A 15942-nucleotide genomic window follows, 5' to 3' on the forward strand; every position below is an offset into this window, starting at 1 on the left:
TCTAAGACAATACCAAAAGACTCATGATGGAAAATGCTAACCACATCCAGAGAAAGAACTATGGAGTCTAAATGTGGATCAAAGCATACTATTTTCCCTTTTTTGTTTTTGTTTTTTGTTTTCTTTCTTGTGGTTTTTTCCTTTTGTTTTGTTTCTTCTTTCACAGTATGACTAATGTGGAAATATGTTTAACGTGATTGCACATGTATAACCTCTATCAGATTGCTTGCCATCTTGGAGAGGGGAGGAAATGTAGAACTCAAAATCTTATGGAAGTGAATATTTAAAACTAAAATTAAATTAATAATAAAAATGAATGTTGAAAACTATTAAATATAATTGGAAAAAATAAAATACTATTTAGAAAAAAAGCGTGCTGTCTACACATACTAATTAGAAGTTAAAATCTCTGACATCAAGGAGTATTATTTTTAAGTCATGGAGTCTGCTAATAGGGATACATTTCTCTTTATTCCCTCTTTTTCCTTTGTTACAGATTGATGTCCTCAAGGCTGACCTGGAGAGTGCTGAATGGAAAATTTTGGAAAACCTGATCCTGGAAGGTGTCCTTGAACAGATTGGACAACTAGTGTTTGAGATCCACCTCCACTGGCCTGGGTTTGAGATTGGTGGCGATGACAGCACTGTGGTACGCTTCTGGTACAGTCTCCTCAAAGAGTTAGAACTGAAGGATTTCAGGCTCTTTCACACTTACAAAGACTTATCCAAACCACAGCTATTCTTAAAGAAAGAACTTTTCAATGCTAGTAGCTGCTATATTCTCAGCTGGGTGAACATGAGATGGAAGTGAGATGCGAAGAGGGTTCATGAGCATAAATGAGTTGTTTATGGTGAGATTTGAAGCAAACATTTAGATAATTACTGAAATGTCTAGGCCCTAGGAGAGGCAGACACATGGTGTAGAGCAGAGGTGTCAAATACGGCCCACAACACTCACTAGTGAAGCCTGAACCAGATTAAAATGTGGGAGATATTTTACAAAGCAAATAAAAATAAGATAAAACATAGATAATCTGACATTTTAAAAACTAAGTCAATATGTGGTCTACAGAGATCCTTATGTATGGATTAGCGGCCCTCATTTGTATTTGAGTTTGACACCTCTAGTGTACTGGATAAGAAGGTGGACTCCAGTCAGGAAGATGTGGATTCAAATCATGCTTCTGACCTGTGACCTTAGGTAAATCACTCTCTCTGAGACTCAGTGGTTTTTTTTTTTTAATCTCTGTAATGGGACTAAGAATGCCTACCTCATGGGGTTCAAATGTAAAATGACTATCTCAAAGTGTCATATAAATGTCATGTTATAATTACCAAGAAGCAGAATGTAATAATGGATAAAGAGGCAGGAAGACTGGTTCAAATCCTGCTTCTGCCACATACTGACCATGTAACTCAAGGCAACTTATTTTGCCTCTCATTGCCTAGGACCTATATTAGTAGAGAAAAAATTTTCATTTAGGAGTTCCCTATATCAGTGAAATCACAGATCTAGTCACTATCCCTGTTATTATTATTATGAGAATAGCCATATCAAGTTGGACCCAGGGTTGACAAGCCTTTTGTGTTTGAACAAGAGATACCGTGGGATGTATGACGGGGGCTTGGGTTAAAGTCAGAGGTTTGAGATGTACCCTCCCCCAACCCTAACATCCTATTTTCCCTAAATAACTCATTATCCATGTCTATAATTCCAATGTACCTAAATTCTTTTGAATCTTACTCTGTTTTCAGCTTATACCTTCACAGGTTTGTGAAGTTGAAATTCCTTTTCTGGGTTTGAATTTTGCTTCGCTTTACATTCCTCCTGTCCATATCCTTCATCATATTATGGATTATGTTAGTCTCTTCTCAACCTTTGCTTTGACTTGTTTTGTGATTTTTATCTTCACTTCTAGGATGGAATAGTTTCAGGAAATAATCTGGGGATTAAATGATTAGGACATTTTATTCTATGTCTTAAATGGTGAGAATAACATGCTTAAGCTAATTAAGAATAGTCGACTCTGATAAAGATTCCTTCTCATACCTTCATCATTATCATCCTAATCACTGACAAAGTATTTGAAATACATAATCTCCTTTAAGTCTCACAGCAACCCTGTAAGGTAGGTGTGGTTATCTCCCATTTTACTGCTAAGGAAGTTAAATGAGTTACTGTGGGTCACACAGTAATAAGAATCTGAGGTAAAACTCAAAGCCAGGTATTCTAGACCTTCCAGTGTTCTATCAAGTATTCCCAGCTACTTGTCATGGAACCCCTTCTACTCCCATGAAACCCAATTCAGTTGTCAGTCAGTTACTCAACAAGCATTTCCCAAGTGCCTATTTTTTGTTAGGAATTCTGCTAGGCACTATACACAAAGGAAAATGAAACAGTCCCTGCCCTCAAGGAGCTTATATGCTCTCAGGAGAGAAGATATAAAATAAGAATATATAAAAAATAGTGCCTGCCTCTTCCCTTAAAATCAAATAGGAGTTTCTTGTTCAGAGAGCTGCTAACTTCAAAACATGTTTCCTAAAACTCTACTTGGTATTTTTTCCTTTATCTTTATTACCAATAAACATCATTTTAATGAGGTCCTATTTTCAGCATCACATACTGCCCTCCTTTTGTGAGGTGTTAACACAGATTTCATTAGCATTAACACTGTGGTTCCTTTTCTAGAGAAAATAGTTCCATTAGAAGTCAAGGGAAGGCTTTTGTGGTACAGTAGAAAGGGTAATAGCCCTAAAAGAAAAGACCCTGGGTTCAGTTCCTACCTCTGATGCTTATTACTTTTGTGATCTTGGGGAAGTGATTTAATTTCTCTGAGCCTCAGTTTCTTGATTGATAAAATGAAAGAGTTGATCTAGACAACCTTCAGTGCCTGGCATAGAATGGGCATTTAATAAATGCTAGTTGACTGACTATTTGAAGTCCCTTCCTCTGAAGATCTATGAACCCATCTCTGTTTACAAGATTTTTAATTTGCTTGCCTTTCTAATTTTCAAATAACCTATTTTAAGTAAACCCATTAAGAGGTGTGTGTGTGTATGTGTGTACAAACAGGGGTACCATGCTTTATATTATGATCTTTTAAAAATACCCTTGAAAAGTACCTTTTCTGTAAGGATTTTGTTCATGACGGTGGTCCCACAAACTAATTTTTTGCAGATAATCATCTTTTGTGAATTTCTACTTTTTAAAATTTGTATTGAATACTATAGCTAAATGGTACAGTGCCAGGCTTGGAGTCAGGAAGACTCATTTTCCTGAGTTCAAATATGGCCTCAGACACTTATTATCTGTGTGACCCTGAACAAGTCACTTAACCCTGTATGCCTTAGTTTCCTCATCTGTAAAATGAGCTGGAGAAGGAAGTGAGAAAACACTTCAGTATCTTTGCCAAAAAAAAAAAACCAAACCCACACAAAAAAACCCAAATGGGGTCACAAGGAGTCAGACATGATTGGAAAAGACAGAACAACAACATTACAGCGAAAAAAAGCACATTTAAAAAAATGTTAAATTTTATGACTTTCAAATTATATATATATATATATATATATATATATATATATATAAACTTTCTGGAGAGGGCAGAAACTATGTTCAAAGGTTGGGTGTGGGAAGGATGATGGCTGCCACAACGAAAGAGATAGAAAGTATAGTCAGAAAAGGTAGGAAGAGAACCCTAAGTGCTTTGGGACCTCAACAACCTGCTTTAATGAATAAATCAGAATGGTTTCCATTAGCATATCAATTGCTTTCATGTAAATGGATGTTTCTAAAAATGCTCAGGCATCTTGGGAAACAGTTTCTTCTCAAAAGCATCTTACCCTGTTAATTTGAACTTTCTACGAAGAGGGTATCTATTAAATTAAGGTTAAACTTTAAGCTAGTTCCCCTCTTAAAGCTCTATTGCTCATTCTGAGTAATTGGAACCTGTGGGAGACTTCAGAATATTGCTGTTACAACAAATAGTGCACAATGCAATAAATATGTATTAAATACCTACTATGCGCCTGCGAACTTCAAGGTCATTGGAAGGCTCAAAATTCTATGATCCTGGGCTACAATGGGATCTTGATTTCCTGTTTTGTTAATTGTTTAGACTTAAGAAAAGTAATAGAGAAAATGTTAATAAAGCAGATTAAACCTAAAAGTGTTGTATATATAGCACCCTCAATGCTGCACTCCCTCCCCCCCCAAGAACTGGTTGTTAATATCAGCACACCCCTGCAAGTTATCTGTGAGTGTCTTCCAGTACCTCAGCTGATGATTTATATTTGTGTAACTTTTGTTACTGTTCCAACAAACACCGTGCAATACAATAAACATTTATTAATCACCTGCTATGTGCCTGTGTACCTTAGGTTATCTTCTGGCTCTATATCCTATGATTCTATGGTAATGATATTTTCAAGACTGTATTTTCAGGATAACATTCAGGACTAAACCACCAAAAAAGGGCAGAAATTCACAAAAGATCACATGTGAAGCTCTGGGTGAAAAGTGAAGTTCAGTCATGGGTTCCCAAAGTGTGACACCATCTCCTAGGTAGTGCTAGAAGGATCCAGGGTGGGGTAGTAGTAGCTTAGGGTGCAATTGGGGGCATTGAATAAAAATAAGGGAGCAGGGGAAGCATAAGGAAAGAAGAGAAGTTTGAAAAAACATTCTTACATGTTTCATCTGTTGTATAACAGAGTTAAAGTCACAGTGATTACCTTATTTTCCAAATAAACACAAAAAATGAAAGTTATAAGCCATCAGTGGTCAAGACTGCTTGACAGGTCTTAACAAGCAAGTGTTGGCGGGTGAGTGTATAATGTATTGTCAGTAAGTCCAGCATGCAATGGCAGGAATATTTGTGTGTAATGACTTGTTTACAATATGATACTATATGGTTACATGATGTAATATTGCATCATCAAAATTTAACTGCAGGAAAAACCCCATAAATTTACAATAAATTATTAAATTTAAGATGTGTCATTTAAAAAAAATCATATTTTTGAAATGATACAAATTTAAAAAAAAGTCAAAAGATTAAAGAAAGTAGATTTCCAGGGGGTGCTGAGTAATTTTTTTTTGAAAAGGGGGCAGTAGGCCAAGTAAGTTTGGAAAACTCTGGTTTAGATAGAATGTAGTCCCTGACCTTAAGGAGCTTACAACCTAGAGTAGGGGAATAAGATATGAATGCTGATAACTATCATAAACAAGATGACATCATAATAGCATTAATAAAGTATAAAATATGAAAGATGCAAATGGAAAGTTTCTTACTAATGGGAAGGCCTTGTGGAGGGGGCATTGTAGTTATGCTGTAAAGAATGGGTAGGAATTCAATGGGTAAAGAGAGGGAAGACCTTCCAGGCACAGAAATAAGTGAAGACATGGAGGCGTGAAGATAGAACATGCTGGGGTGGGACACAGCAGCTTAGTTTTATTGGAGTGTAGAGTTTGAAGAGAGAAATGATATGAGCTGAGTCTGAAGGGGTATGTATTCCTTCTTCTATGACCCTAGATTACTATTTTGGGCTCTTAGGTGACCAAGAAAAAGGGAATAGTTTCCAAGGATATTAATATGCAGTGGTGGTTCAGGGATAGACACCTGCCCTCTTAGAGGCAGCATTGCATTTGTAATTTGTCTTTATAGTACTGCAAAACACTAAAAACATAGCATTCCATGGCTTATTCACAAATCAGAGTTTAAGGGAAAGACTTTTGTTCTACTTTTATTAACCATCTACTTACTATATGCAAGATACTGTGCTAGGCACTATTTTTTCTTTCTCTTAACTGGATGGACTTGGATTTCATCAGTGAAGGGAGCTCCTGGTGAAAAACTTCCTCTTGTGCTGCAGATCAACAATACCTACTTTGTAACTTACAGCCTGCTTTAAAGAAGTTAGGTGATTTGACCAGGGTCATACAGTCACGTGAGTTAGAAACAGGACTTTAACCCTGAACTTTCCTGACTCTAAACACAGACTTCTGTGTTGTTCCAAGAAAATGAACACCTAGAAAAAAAAATAAGACCAATCCTGCCACCAAGGAACTTAGATGTATAGAGATAAGTAAATACAGAGTAATTTGAAGAGTGAAAAATCATAAACAACTTGGGGTGGGCAATATCAGGAAAGACTTCATGGAAGAGTTAAACCTGGAAGGAAAATAAAGATTTTTAGAGGTAGGGATGAAAGATTAGTTTCTAGGCCTGGGGGATGGTTTGTGCAAATACTTAGATATGAGAGATAGAATGCGATTTTTTAGGGAAGTAGGCCAGTTTGGCTGAAATATAGAATGCATAAAAATGAGTAATGTAAGATAAGCCTGGAAAGGTAGATTGGAGCCAGATTGTGAAGGGCTTTAAAAATCCAGAGTGAGAAGATAAATCTTGCTTTTAAAATCTTTTAAAATTTTTATTGGCAATGTGTGGAGGTGGCCTTTGTATTACTGGCCCATGAGTATAGAATAACTTGTCTGAAGCACTTCTCAATCACTTTCAGTCTTGCTTCAGGGGTCGATGACTAATGGTGACATGGAAATATAAAGGAGTTGAATGAATTTTTCTCATTCAAATAACAGATTGAGCTGGAGTGGCAGTTAAGGTACTACACACACACAACATCTGAAAGCTTCTATCTAGTAGACTATGAATCAAGGGTTTAAATCACAAGATTGAGATAGCCTTTGAAGTTCTGTTGAAATTCTTCCATCATGGCTCTGAGTAGGAAGGGACTTCAGAGGCCATTTAGTCCAAACCTCTTATTTTACAGATGAAGAAAAAAAGGACCTGAAAGGTAAATGACTTACCTGAAACCACACAGGCAGTAAGTAGAACACCAAAAGCCACATAGTAGGGGCAATGCCACAGAATACAGTAGAGGGAAGCAGAGGATACCTCAACCATGAAGATGGCAGTCTTGGAGAGAATAGGCTAATAGCACAAGACAGTCCTTATCCTCATGGCATCACTTGACGTCAATAAAGCCGCAAATGATTGAGAGAGGTAAATTTTAGCTGGAGGATAACTCTGGAAGTGTGAGTCATTGTGGCTCTGTGTGTTCCTTATCCCAAGTACTTGCCCTCTCCACAGGTGTTTCCTCTTCCACCAGTGGTATGGGAATGCATGGGAGTGTACCCTGGTGTATATGGAAGGGATTTTTTCCTGTCATTTATTTTGCTATATGCTAAGTTAAATGTTTCTCGCTTTTAACTATTGTCTTCTGGTTGGTCTGATAAAAGAGGTTTTTTTTGACATAGTTTCAAGTAGAAGCTGACTCCAAATATCTTGAACCTGAGGTAGATTGTTAGGGAAAAGGGTTTTTGTGTGAGGGGAGCTATAGTAGATCTGTTGACTTTGTCTAGTTGTCATGGATAAGGTGTTCAAGAATAATTTGACTTTTTTCACATAAAGAAAATTATTAAGGGGCAGCTAGGTGGTGCAATGACCAGTGATGGAGTCAGGAGGACCTGAGTTCGAATCCAGCCTCAGATGCTTGACATACTTACTAGCTGTGTGACCTTGGGCAAGTCACTTAACCCCAATTGCCTTGTCTTCCCCTCTCCAAAAAAAAAAAAGAAAATTATTAAGAAGGAAACAGTTTTGTCTTAATTTTGTGTTATCATTGCTAATGACTGCATGTCAACTAATATCTTCAACTAGGAAAAATATGATGTAAGCAAAAGTTTCTGGTCTAATTGTAGTTCCTAGTAAGTGAAAACCATGAACTTTATGTAAGTACTGTAATTTGAATTTCTCACATATTGTTTTACACCATAAATACAGGGTCATCAAATATTTTCACATGGCAATACCTCTAATCAAGGTAGAATTCCTTAATTAACATTTACTATTCTGGAATAAAAGTGTACTCAGAAGCACAATCATTGCTAATGCATTTCCATGCTGTGTTTGTTAGTGGGCTTTTATACTGAACTCCATTCGATGCTTATGGTGTTGGTTTCTGTCCAAAAAAGTGAAATTGGCTCATCATGAGTTTTTGGTGGACTAGCAAGGTGCTTGTGGTCCTGTGTGATCCATTAAAGCAGATCCAAGACAATTTTTTAAATTCTTGCTATAATTTCCCTCTATATCTCATCTGACCTTCCATGGAAATTTTCATTTGACAGATGTGATCTACAAGGAGATTTTGCTCATTCCTCCCCTCTTCCCCACTATTATATTCTTCATAAATAGCAGCACAGTGGAGCTAAATGGTTCTTCTTATAAACCATGCCCCTGGGTAGGTCCTGAGACCTTTCCTCTTTACTGCTCACCTGAGAAGTGGAAGGGGCCTTAAAAGCTATCTAGTCCAATTCTCTCATTTGACAGGGATCATGTGGCTCAGAGAGGTTAAATGACATACTTAGGGTTATAATTACCTAGCCAAATCTCGTTTCAAGTCAGAGAAACCCTAGAAAGGCATAAGTGACTTACCTAAGGTCACAAATAATTAGGAGAGCCTTAATTCAAATCTTCAGTCTTCTGTGCTCTTTCTACTACATCAAGCTACCTCAACTGGACTTTCCCTGCTACACAGCAAACCATTTCCTCCCCCCACTCTAACTCATCTATACCCCTCATTATAGCAATTTTTTTTTTGCCTTTTGGAGGGCAATTGGGGTTAAGTAACTTGCCCAAGGTTACACGGCTAATATTTTTGTGTGGGTGTTAAGTGTTTGAGGTGGGAACCGAACTCGGGTCCTCCTGATTCTGGGGTCCGCTCTTTACTCACTGCACCACCTAGCCTCCCCTAATTATGGCAATTCTGCTACATTTTTACAAGTTCCCAACTCTACCTACCCCTTATCTTTCTTTGAACAGAGGACCCCTAGCCTCTGATTTCTTGAGAATATCTTTTACTCAGTCTGTCAACTTCCTCAGTTCCTTAAATATGGATGTTCTCCCAGGGAACTGTTCATAGCTCTCTTCTCTCTCTATACTCCCTTAGTGATATTACCAATGGTAGCAGTTATCACCTCTGCAAGTGACTCCCACATTTCTAGCCCTCATTCTCTTGACTTAGCTTCAGTCCATTTCTAAATGCCTGTTGCAGATTTTTATTTGGATTTCCTGACAACACTTCATACTCGGTATGTCCTGCTGCTTCCATGGATTGTTTCTCATGATGGCAACACCATACTCCCAATCATCTAGTATTTTTTTTGCCATTTTTTTAGAGGGCAACTGGGGTTAAGTGACTTGCCCAAGGTCACACACCTAGGTTTTTGTGTGTGTGTTAAGTGTCTGAGGTTGGATCCGAACCCAGGTCCTCCTGACTCTAGGGTCAGCGCTCTATTCACTGCGCCACCTAGCTGCCCCTATCACCTAGTCTTTTGACCCTTTTTTCCTTCTTACATTCCACAACCAGACTCAACTCCTGTTAAAGTTGACTCTAGCATCTATCTTATACCTGTTCCCTCCTTTATAATCCCAATTGCAACCACACTAGTTCAGGTCTTCATTATCTCTTGCTTGGACTATTATAATAATCTACTTGGTCCTCCTGTTTCATATTTCTCTCTTCCATTGTTAGAATCCTAAATAACAGATTCTAACAGTCTATTACTTATGTTGCTGCCTCCATTGGCTATTGTTGTTATCTGACTGTACTTGTGATTTCATTTTTATAGAGAATTCCAGGGTTGGTACCTATTGTTCAACTTTTAGAATTATCTTAGGCACCGAGAGGCTAATTTCTTGCAGAGGGTCTTGTGAGTCAGAGGCTGTGAGATGAGGTTTTACTGATTTTGAGAGCAGCTCTTTAGCCACTATACCACCATGCTTATGTATTGTCTTTTAAATATCATCACATCACTTAAAAAAACAAACAACCTTTTAGTGTCTTCTCAAAGTCAATCTATATTTCAAGGCCTTTTACAATCTTACCCCAATCTACCTTTTCAGTCTCATCTGTTGTTTTCCTTCATATACCCTATGTTGAAATCTAATTGACCTTGCCTTGTATTAGTTATTTGGGCACATGGGCCAGCTAAACTGGCCTGCCTGCCATTCTTCATACATAATGCTCCATCTCCTATTTACAGGCCTTTGCACTGGTTATCCTCCAAGTTTAGAATATATATCTTTATCTCCACCTCTTAGAATTCCTGTTTCCTTCAAGATTGGTCCAGATTCCATCATCTCCATGAAGCCTTTTTGGATCTCTCCTCCATTTCCATTCCTCTCTCCTTATTTATTTTGCTTTTTGGAAGGGGGAAGGGAGGGCAATTGGGGTTAAGTGACTTGCTCAAGATCACACAGCTATTGTTTAGTGTCTGAGGCCAGATTTGAACTCAGGTCCTTCTGACTCCAGGGCCGGTGCTATATTCACTGTGCCACCTCGCCACCCCCATTCCTTTCTCCTTATAAGGACCCTTCCCAAGTTACTTTGTATTGATTTTGTGTGTATTCTGTATATACTCAATTATGTATTCTACTGCAAAAGAATTAAGGTTCCTTGGTAACAAGATTGTCTTTTTTTTTTAAATCTCTGTATCCTCAGTACTCAGTACAGTGCCTAGCATATAAGAGGTACTTAATACTTTTTAACTGATATTTAAATGTTCCCCCACCCCCATCCCCTTTAAACTGGAAGTGCCACTTAATGTTTGTCAAATTGAATTGCCCTCATCTTCATGGTCAATGATTACATAACTCTTTTTGGACAGTGAACCAGAACACATTGTTAAAACTTTTCTTCTGCCTTTGAAAAGGTTACTCAAACTTTAGCCCATTGGAATTGGTAACTCATAATCACCAGATTGCCATTGAAACCACTTTTTCCTTCATATCAGGGGTCCTGGGGCCCATGAACTTTTAAGAGTTTGATAGATACATTTCAATATAATTGGTTTCCTTTGTTATCCCATGTATTTTATGAATTTAAAAACAATTCTGAGAAGGGGTCCAAACTATTATCAGTAAGAATATCAAAGGAGACTAAACTTTTAACTGTCCCAGTAATTGTTTTATAACAAAAATATTTCATGAGTAAAGTTGAACATATTTTTAAAAAATCATGTGGTTTTCTAAATAACAAAAATTCACCTTTTCTACCTCTTCCCTCTCCTACCACCCCAAGAATGAAAGAAAAACAAAACTGTTATAAACATGTATAGTCAAGGAAATCAAATTCCTCCATTGGCTATGTCCAAAAAATTATGTTTCCATTCTCCATTCTGAGACATTCACCTTTCAATTGGGAGGTAGGTACCATGTTTCATTATTAGTCATCTGGAATCATGGTTGATCATTATGGTGATCAGAGTTCCTAATTTTTTCAAAGTTGTTTGTCTTTACCATATTTGTTGTTATTGTATATTCTTCTGGTCCATCACCTTTATATGGCATAGCCTGCTCAACTATTCCTCAATTTATGGCACCTCCCTCAGATTCCCATTCTTTGCCACTTCAAAAAGAGCTTTATTTTTGTATACCTTAGAAGTTTTCCTTTAAGACTAATAATCCTTCCCTTAATCTACCCTCCAATTTCACCTTCTCTCTTATTTTCCTGTTGAATGAAATATATTTCTGTACCCAACTCTCTGTATATGCATTATTACTTCCTCTGATCAATTCGGATGAAAATAAGGTTCAGGTGTTAGCCATTTCCTCTACAATTCCTCCTCTTTCTTCTTTGTATACATATATACTTGCATATCCTGATTTTGTAGGGGATCGTTTCCCTTAACACCCATCCCTGTAATGTATTTTTCTTGTCCTCTCTTTTCACTCTTCTCTTGAGGTCATCAAGATATAATAGAACTACTCCCAGGCCTTATCTAGTTAGACCCCCTTTACTATCAAGAATGACAAGGTTCAAAAGGGACACATATATTATTTCTCCATGTTTAAATATATATAGTTTATTCTTTAATCCTTATGATTGTTCATTCATATTTACCTTTTTGTTTCTTAACTCCTGTTTAAACTTCTTTGAACTTCAAATTCTTACATAGCTCTTTTCATTAGGAATGCTTGGAAGTCCTCTATTTCTTTAAAAATCCATTTGCCCCTCTATAATTTTATGATATTTTGTTGGGTAAATTATTCTTGACTGTCGGTCTATAGACTTCTAGAATACAGTATTTTAAGTTCTCTACTCCTTTACAATGGCGGCTGCTAAATTAAGTCCTCTATTTCAGTGGTGTCAAACTCAGATAGAGATGAGGGCCCACTAAACCATATGTAAGGATGGTATTTCATCACATAATCAGCACCACTGCATAACTGTCACACCTTGTGTTTTCAGTCCAAAAATTGGCTTTTAATCTTTCATCGCATAATCATTGCATAGTGTAATTCTCTTCGTCATGCTGTTTAAAAGGTAAATAGAATAGCAGTGTATTCACCAGTGACATATGGATATGCATTTATCTCTCATGCATTGCAAGCTGCAAGCCTAGAATCCTCAGTGCATGTGTATTGTCAATAGGTGCAAAGGGAGCAGGTGGGCAGGTGAAGCTGCCAGGAGTAAGTCCTGTGATATGGTAAGACTTGCATCTTCCTAATTTTAATGTATATTTACAAGTATTCTGTGCATCCTAACCTTGCACCAAAGACAATTTTGTAATAAATGATCTTTAAGTAACACCAGCACAATTTTAAAAAGCTTCACATAATGGTCACAACCCCTTTCTTTTTGCAAAAAAAAAAAAAAATTGGCATAAAATTGGTGACAATTATGCAGTAAAATATGGTATCCCATTGGGTGGCTTTTTGGCTCAGAAAACCACATATTAATATTTTCTATTGCATTTTTGAGGGGGCAATATTTGTTTTTTTTCTCTCAACATTCTATCTTTCTTAATTACATGTAAGGGAAAAGATTTATCATTTATTAAAAAAAAATGAATTCCAAATTCTCTCCCTTCCCATCCCCCTCCTTGCAAAGGCAAGCAATTTGACACAGAATATACATAGGCAGTCATCCAAAACATTTCTATCTTAGTCATGCTGCAAAAGCAAATGCAAACAAAAAACCCCAATAATAAAGTAAAAAAGTATGCTTCAATCTGTATTCAGACTCTATCAGTTTTTTCTTTGGAGGTGGATAGCATTTTTCATCACAAATCCTTTGGAATTGTCTTGGATGATCGTATTGATCGGGATACATCATTCACAGTTGATCATTGTAAACTACTGCTTCTACTGTGTATAATGTTCTCCTGGTTCTGCTCCTTTTTTTTTTTTTTTTGCCTTTTGTAGGGCAATTGGGGTTAAGTAACTTGCCCAAGGTTATACGACTAGTTTGTGTGTGTGTGAGTGTGTGTGTGTGTGTGTTAAGTGTCTGAGGCTGGAACTGAACTCGGGTCCTCCTGACTCTGGGGCCGGCATTTTACTCACTGCACCACCTAGCTGCCCCCCATGGTTCTGCTCATTTCACCAATTTGTGTAAATCTTACCAGGTTTTTCTGAAACTATCCTGTTCATCATTTCTTATAGCACAATAGTATTCCATCACAATCAGATACTACAACTTATTCAGCCATTCCCCAATTGATGGGTATCCCCTCAATTTCCAATTCTTGGCCACCACAAAAAGAGCTGCTATAAATATTTTTGTACATATAGGTCCTTCTCCTTTTATCTCTTTGGTGGTACAGATCTAGTAGTATTGCTGGGTCAACAGGTATGCACAATTGTGTAGCCTTTTGGACATAGTTCAAAATTGCTTCTCCAAATGGTTGAATCAATTGACAACTCCACCAACAGTGTCATTAGTGTCGCTATTTTCCTTTTCTGTCATATTAGCTAATCTAATGGGTGTGAGGTTGTATCTCATAGTTTTAATTTGCATTTCTTTAATCACTTGTGATTCAGAGCATTTTTTTTTGGATGATTATAGGTAGCTATGATTTCATCTGAAAACTGTTTATATCCTTTGGCCATTTATCGACTGGAGAATGACTTGTATTCTTATAAATTTGACTCAGTTCTCTATATACTTGAGAAATGAGGCCTTTATCAGAGAAATTTGCTGTAAAATATTTTTTTCCATTTCCTGCTTTCCTTTGAACTTTTTTTATGGGCAAATTCTTTCTAATTTGATGTAAAATTATACATTTAACATCTTGTAATGCTCCTTTTCTTGTCTAGTCATGAATTCTTCCCTACTTCTCTTTTCCATAAACCTGATAGGTAAAATATTCATTGCTCCCCTAATTAGTTTATATCACTCTTTAGGTCTAAATCATGTACCCATTTTGACTATATTTCAGCACAGTGTGAGATGTTGGTTCTATTGTATTTTTATCAATTTGTTAAACATTTCCTAATTTTTTTTGCATTTTATTAGTAAGTAGCATTTATTTTTTTCCAATTACAATGTAAAGATAGTTTTAAACATTCAGTTTTAATAAGATTTAGATTTCCAAATTTTTCTCCCTCTCTCCCATCTCCCCTCCCCAAGATATCAAGCAATCTGATATAGGTTATACATGTGCAATCAAGTTAAACATATTTCCACATTAGTCATGTTGTGAAAGAAGAAAACAGAATAAAAGGGAAGTCATGAAAAACAACAAAAAAAAGTAAAAGTAGTATACTTTGATCTGCATTCAGATGTCATAGTTCTTTTTTTTCGACGTGGATAGCTTTTTTCCATCATAAGTCTTCTGGAATTGTCTTGGATCATTACATTACAGAGAAGAGCCAAGTCTTTCGTAATTGATCATTGCACAGTTGGCACTGCTGTGTACAACGTTCTCCTGATTCTGTTCACTTTGCTCAGTATCAGTTTATCTAAGTCTTTCCAGGTTTTTCTGAAATCCTCCTGCTCATCATTTCTTACAGCACAACAGTATTCCATTACCACATATCACATACCACAACTTGTTTAACCATTCCCCGATGTAAGGGCATTCCCTCAATTTCCAATTGCCACCACAAGAATAAATATTTTTGTGCTTGTAGGTCCTTTCCCATTTTTTAATGATCTCTTTGGGATACAGAATTGTTAGTGGTATTGCTGGATCAAAGGTATGCAGTTTTATAACCCTTTAAGTATAGTTCCAAATTGCTCTCCAGAATGGTCGGATCTGTTCATAACTCCACCAACAATGCATTAGTGTTCCAATTTTCCCCTATCTTCTCCAGCTTTTATCATTTTCCCTTTTTGTCATATTAGCCAATCTGATAAATATGAGGTGGTACCTCAGAGTTGTTTTAATTTGCATCTCTTTAATCAGCAGTGATTTAGAGCATTTTTTTTTCATGACTATAGATAGCTTTAATTTCTTCATCTGAAAACTTCACCTCCTTTGGCCATTTATCAATGGGGGAATGATTTGTATTCTTATAATTTTGACTCAGTTCTCTATATACATGAGAAATGAGTCCTTTATAAGAAACGCTAGAAGGAAAAATTGTTTTCCCACCTTTCTGTTTTCCATCTAGTCTTGGTTTCATTGGTTTTCTTTGTGCAAAACCCTTTTAATATAATCAAAATTACCCATTTTATATCTTATATCGCTGTCTCTTGTTTGGTTATAAATTCTTCCCTTCTCCAAAGATCTGACAGGTAAACTATTCCTTGATCTCCCCATTTGTTTATGGGATTATCCTTTATGTCCAAATCATGTACACATTTTCAACCTTATCTTGGTATACAGTTTAAGATGTTCATCCGTACCTAGTTTTCGTTGTACTGTTTTCTTAGCAGTTTTTGTCAAATAGTGAGTTCTTATCCCAAAAGATGGGGTCTTTGGGCTTATCAAACACTAGATTACTGTGGACATTTACTAGTGTATTGGGTACCTAATGTATTCCACTGATCCCCAACTCCATTTCTTAGCTGGTACCAATTTATTTCAATGATTGTCACTTTACAATACAGTTTGAGATCTGGTATTGCTAGGCCAGTTTCCTTCACTTTTTCCCTCCATTAATTCCTTTGATAACTTTGGCCTTTTGTTATACCATATGA

General features: G+C 36.7%; 1 protein-coding gene across 2 annotated transcripts in view; it reads left to right on the forward strand.

The window, feature by feature from the left end:
• METTL24 (methyltransferase like 24) overlaps positions 1 to 15942 on the forward strand; it is a 245309-nt gene that overhangs the window by 213165 nt on the left and 16202 nt on the right. The window contains exon 5 of one of the 2 annotated variants that reach the window (XM_069077068.1): positions 497 to 2931. In XM_069077068.1, the coding sequence (XP_068933169.1) occupies positions 497 to 811 (315 nt within the window). In that variant the 3' untranslated portion in view covers positions 812 to 2931. Of the gene's footprint in view, positions 1 to 496; positions 2932 to 15942 lie in introns of those variants that run through there. The other variant, XM_069077069.1, reaches the window with a different exon arrangement.

The sequence above is a fragment of the Petaurus breviceps genome, unplaced genomic scaffold (genome assembly GCF_028583685.1).
Source record: "Petaurus breviceps papuanus isolate PSGF00001 unplaced genomic scaffold, PetGlider_PUasm1.0 90977, whole genome shotgun sequence".
Taxonomy (NCBI): domain Eukaryota; kingdom Metazoa; phylum Chordata; class Mammalia; order Diprotodontia; family Petauridae; genus Petaurus; species Petaurus breviceps.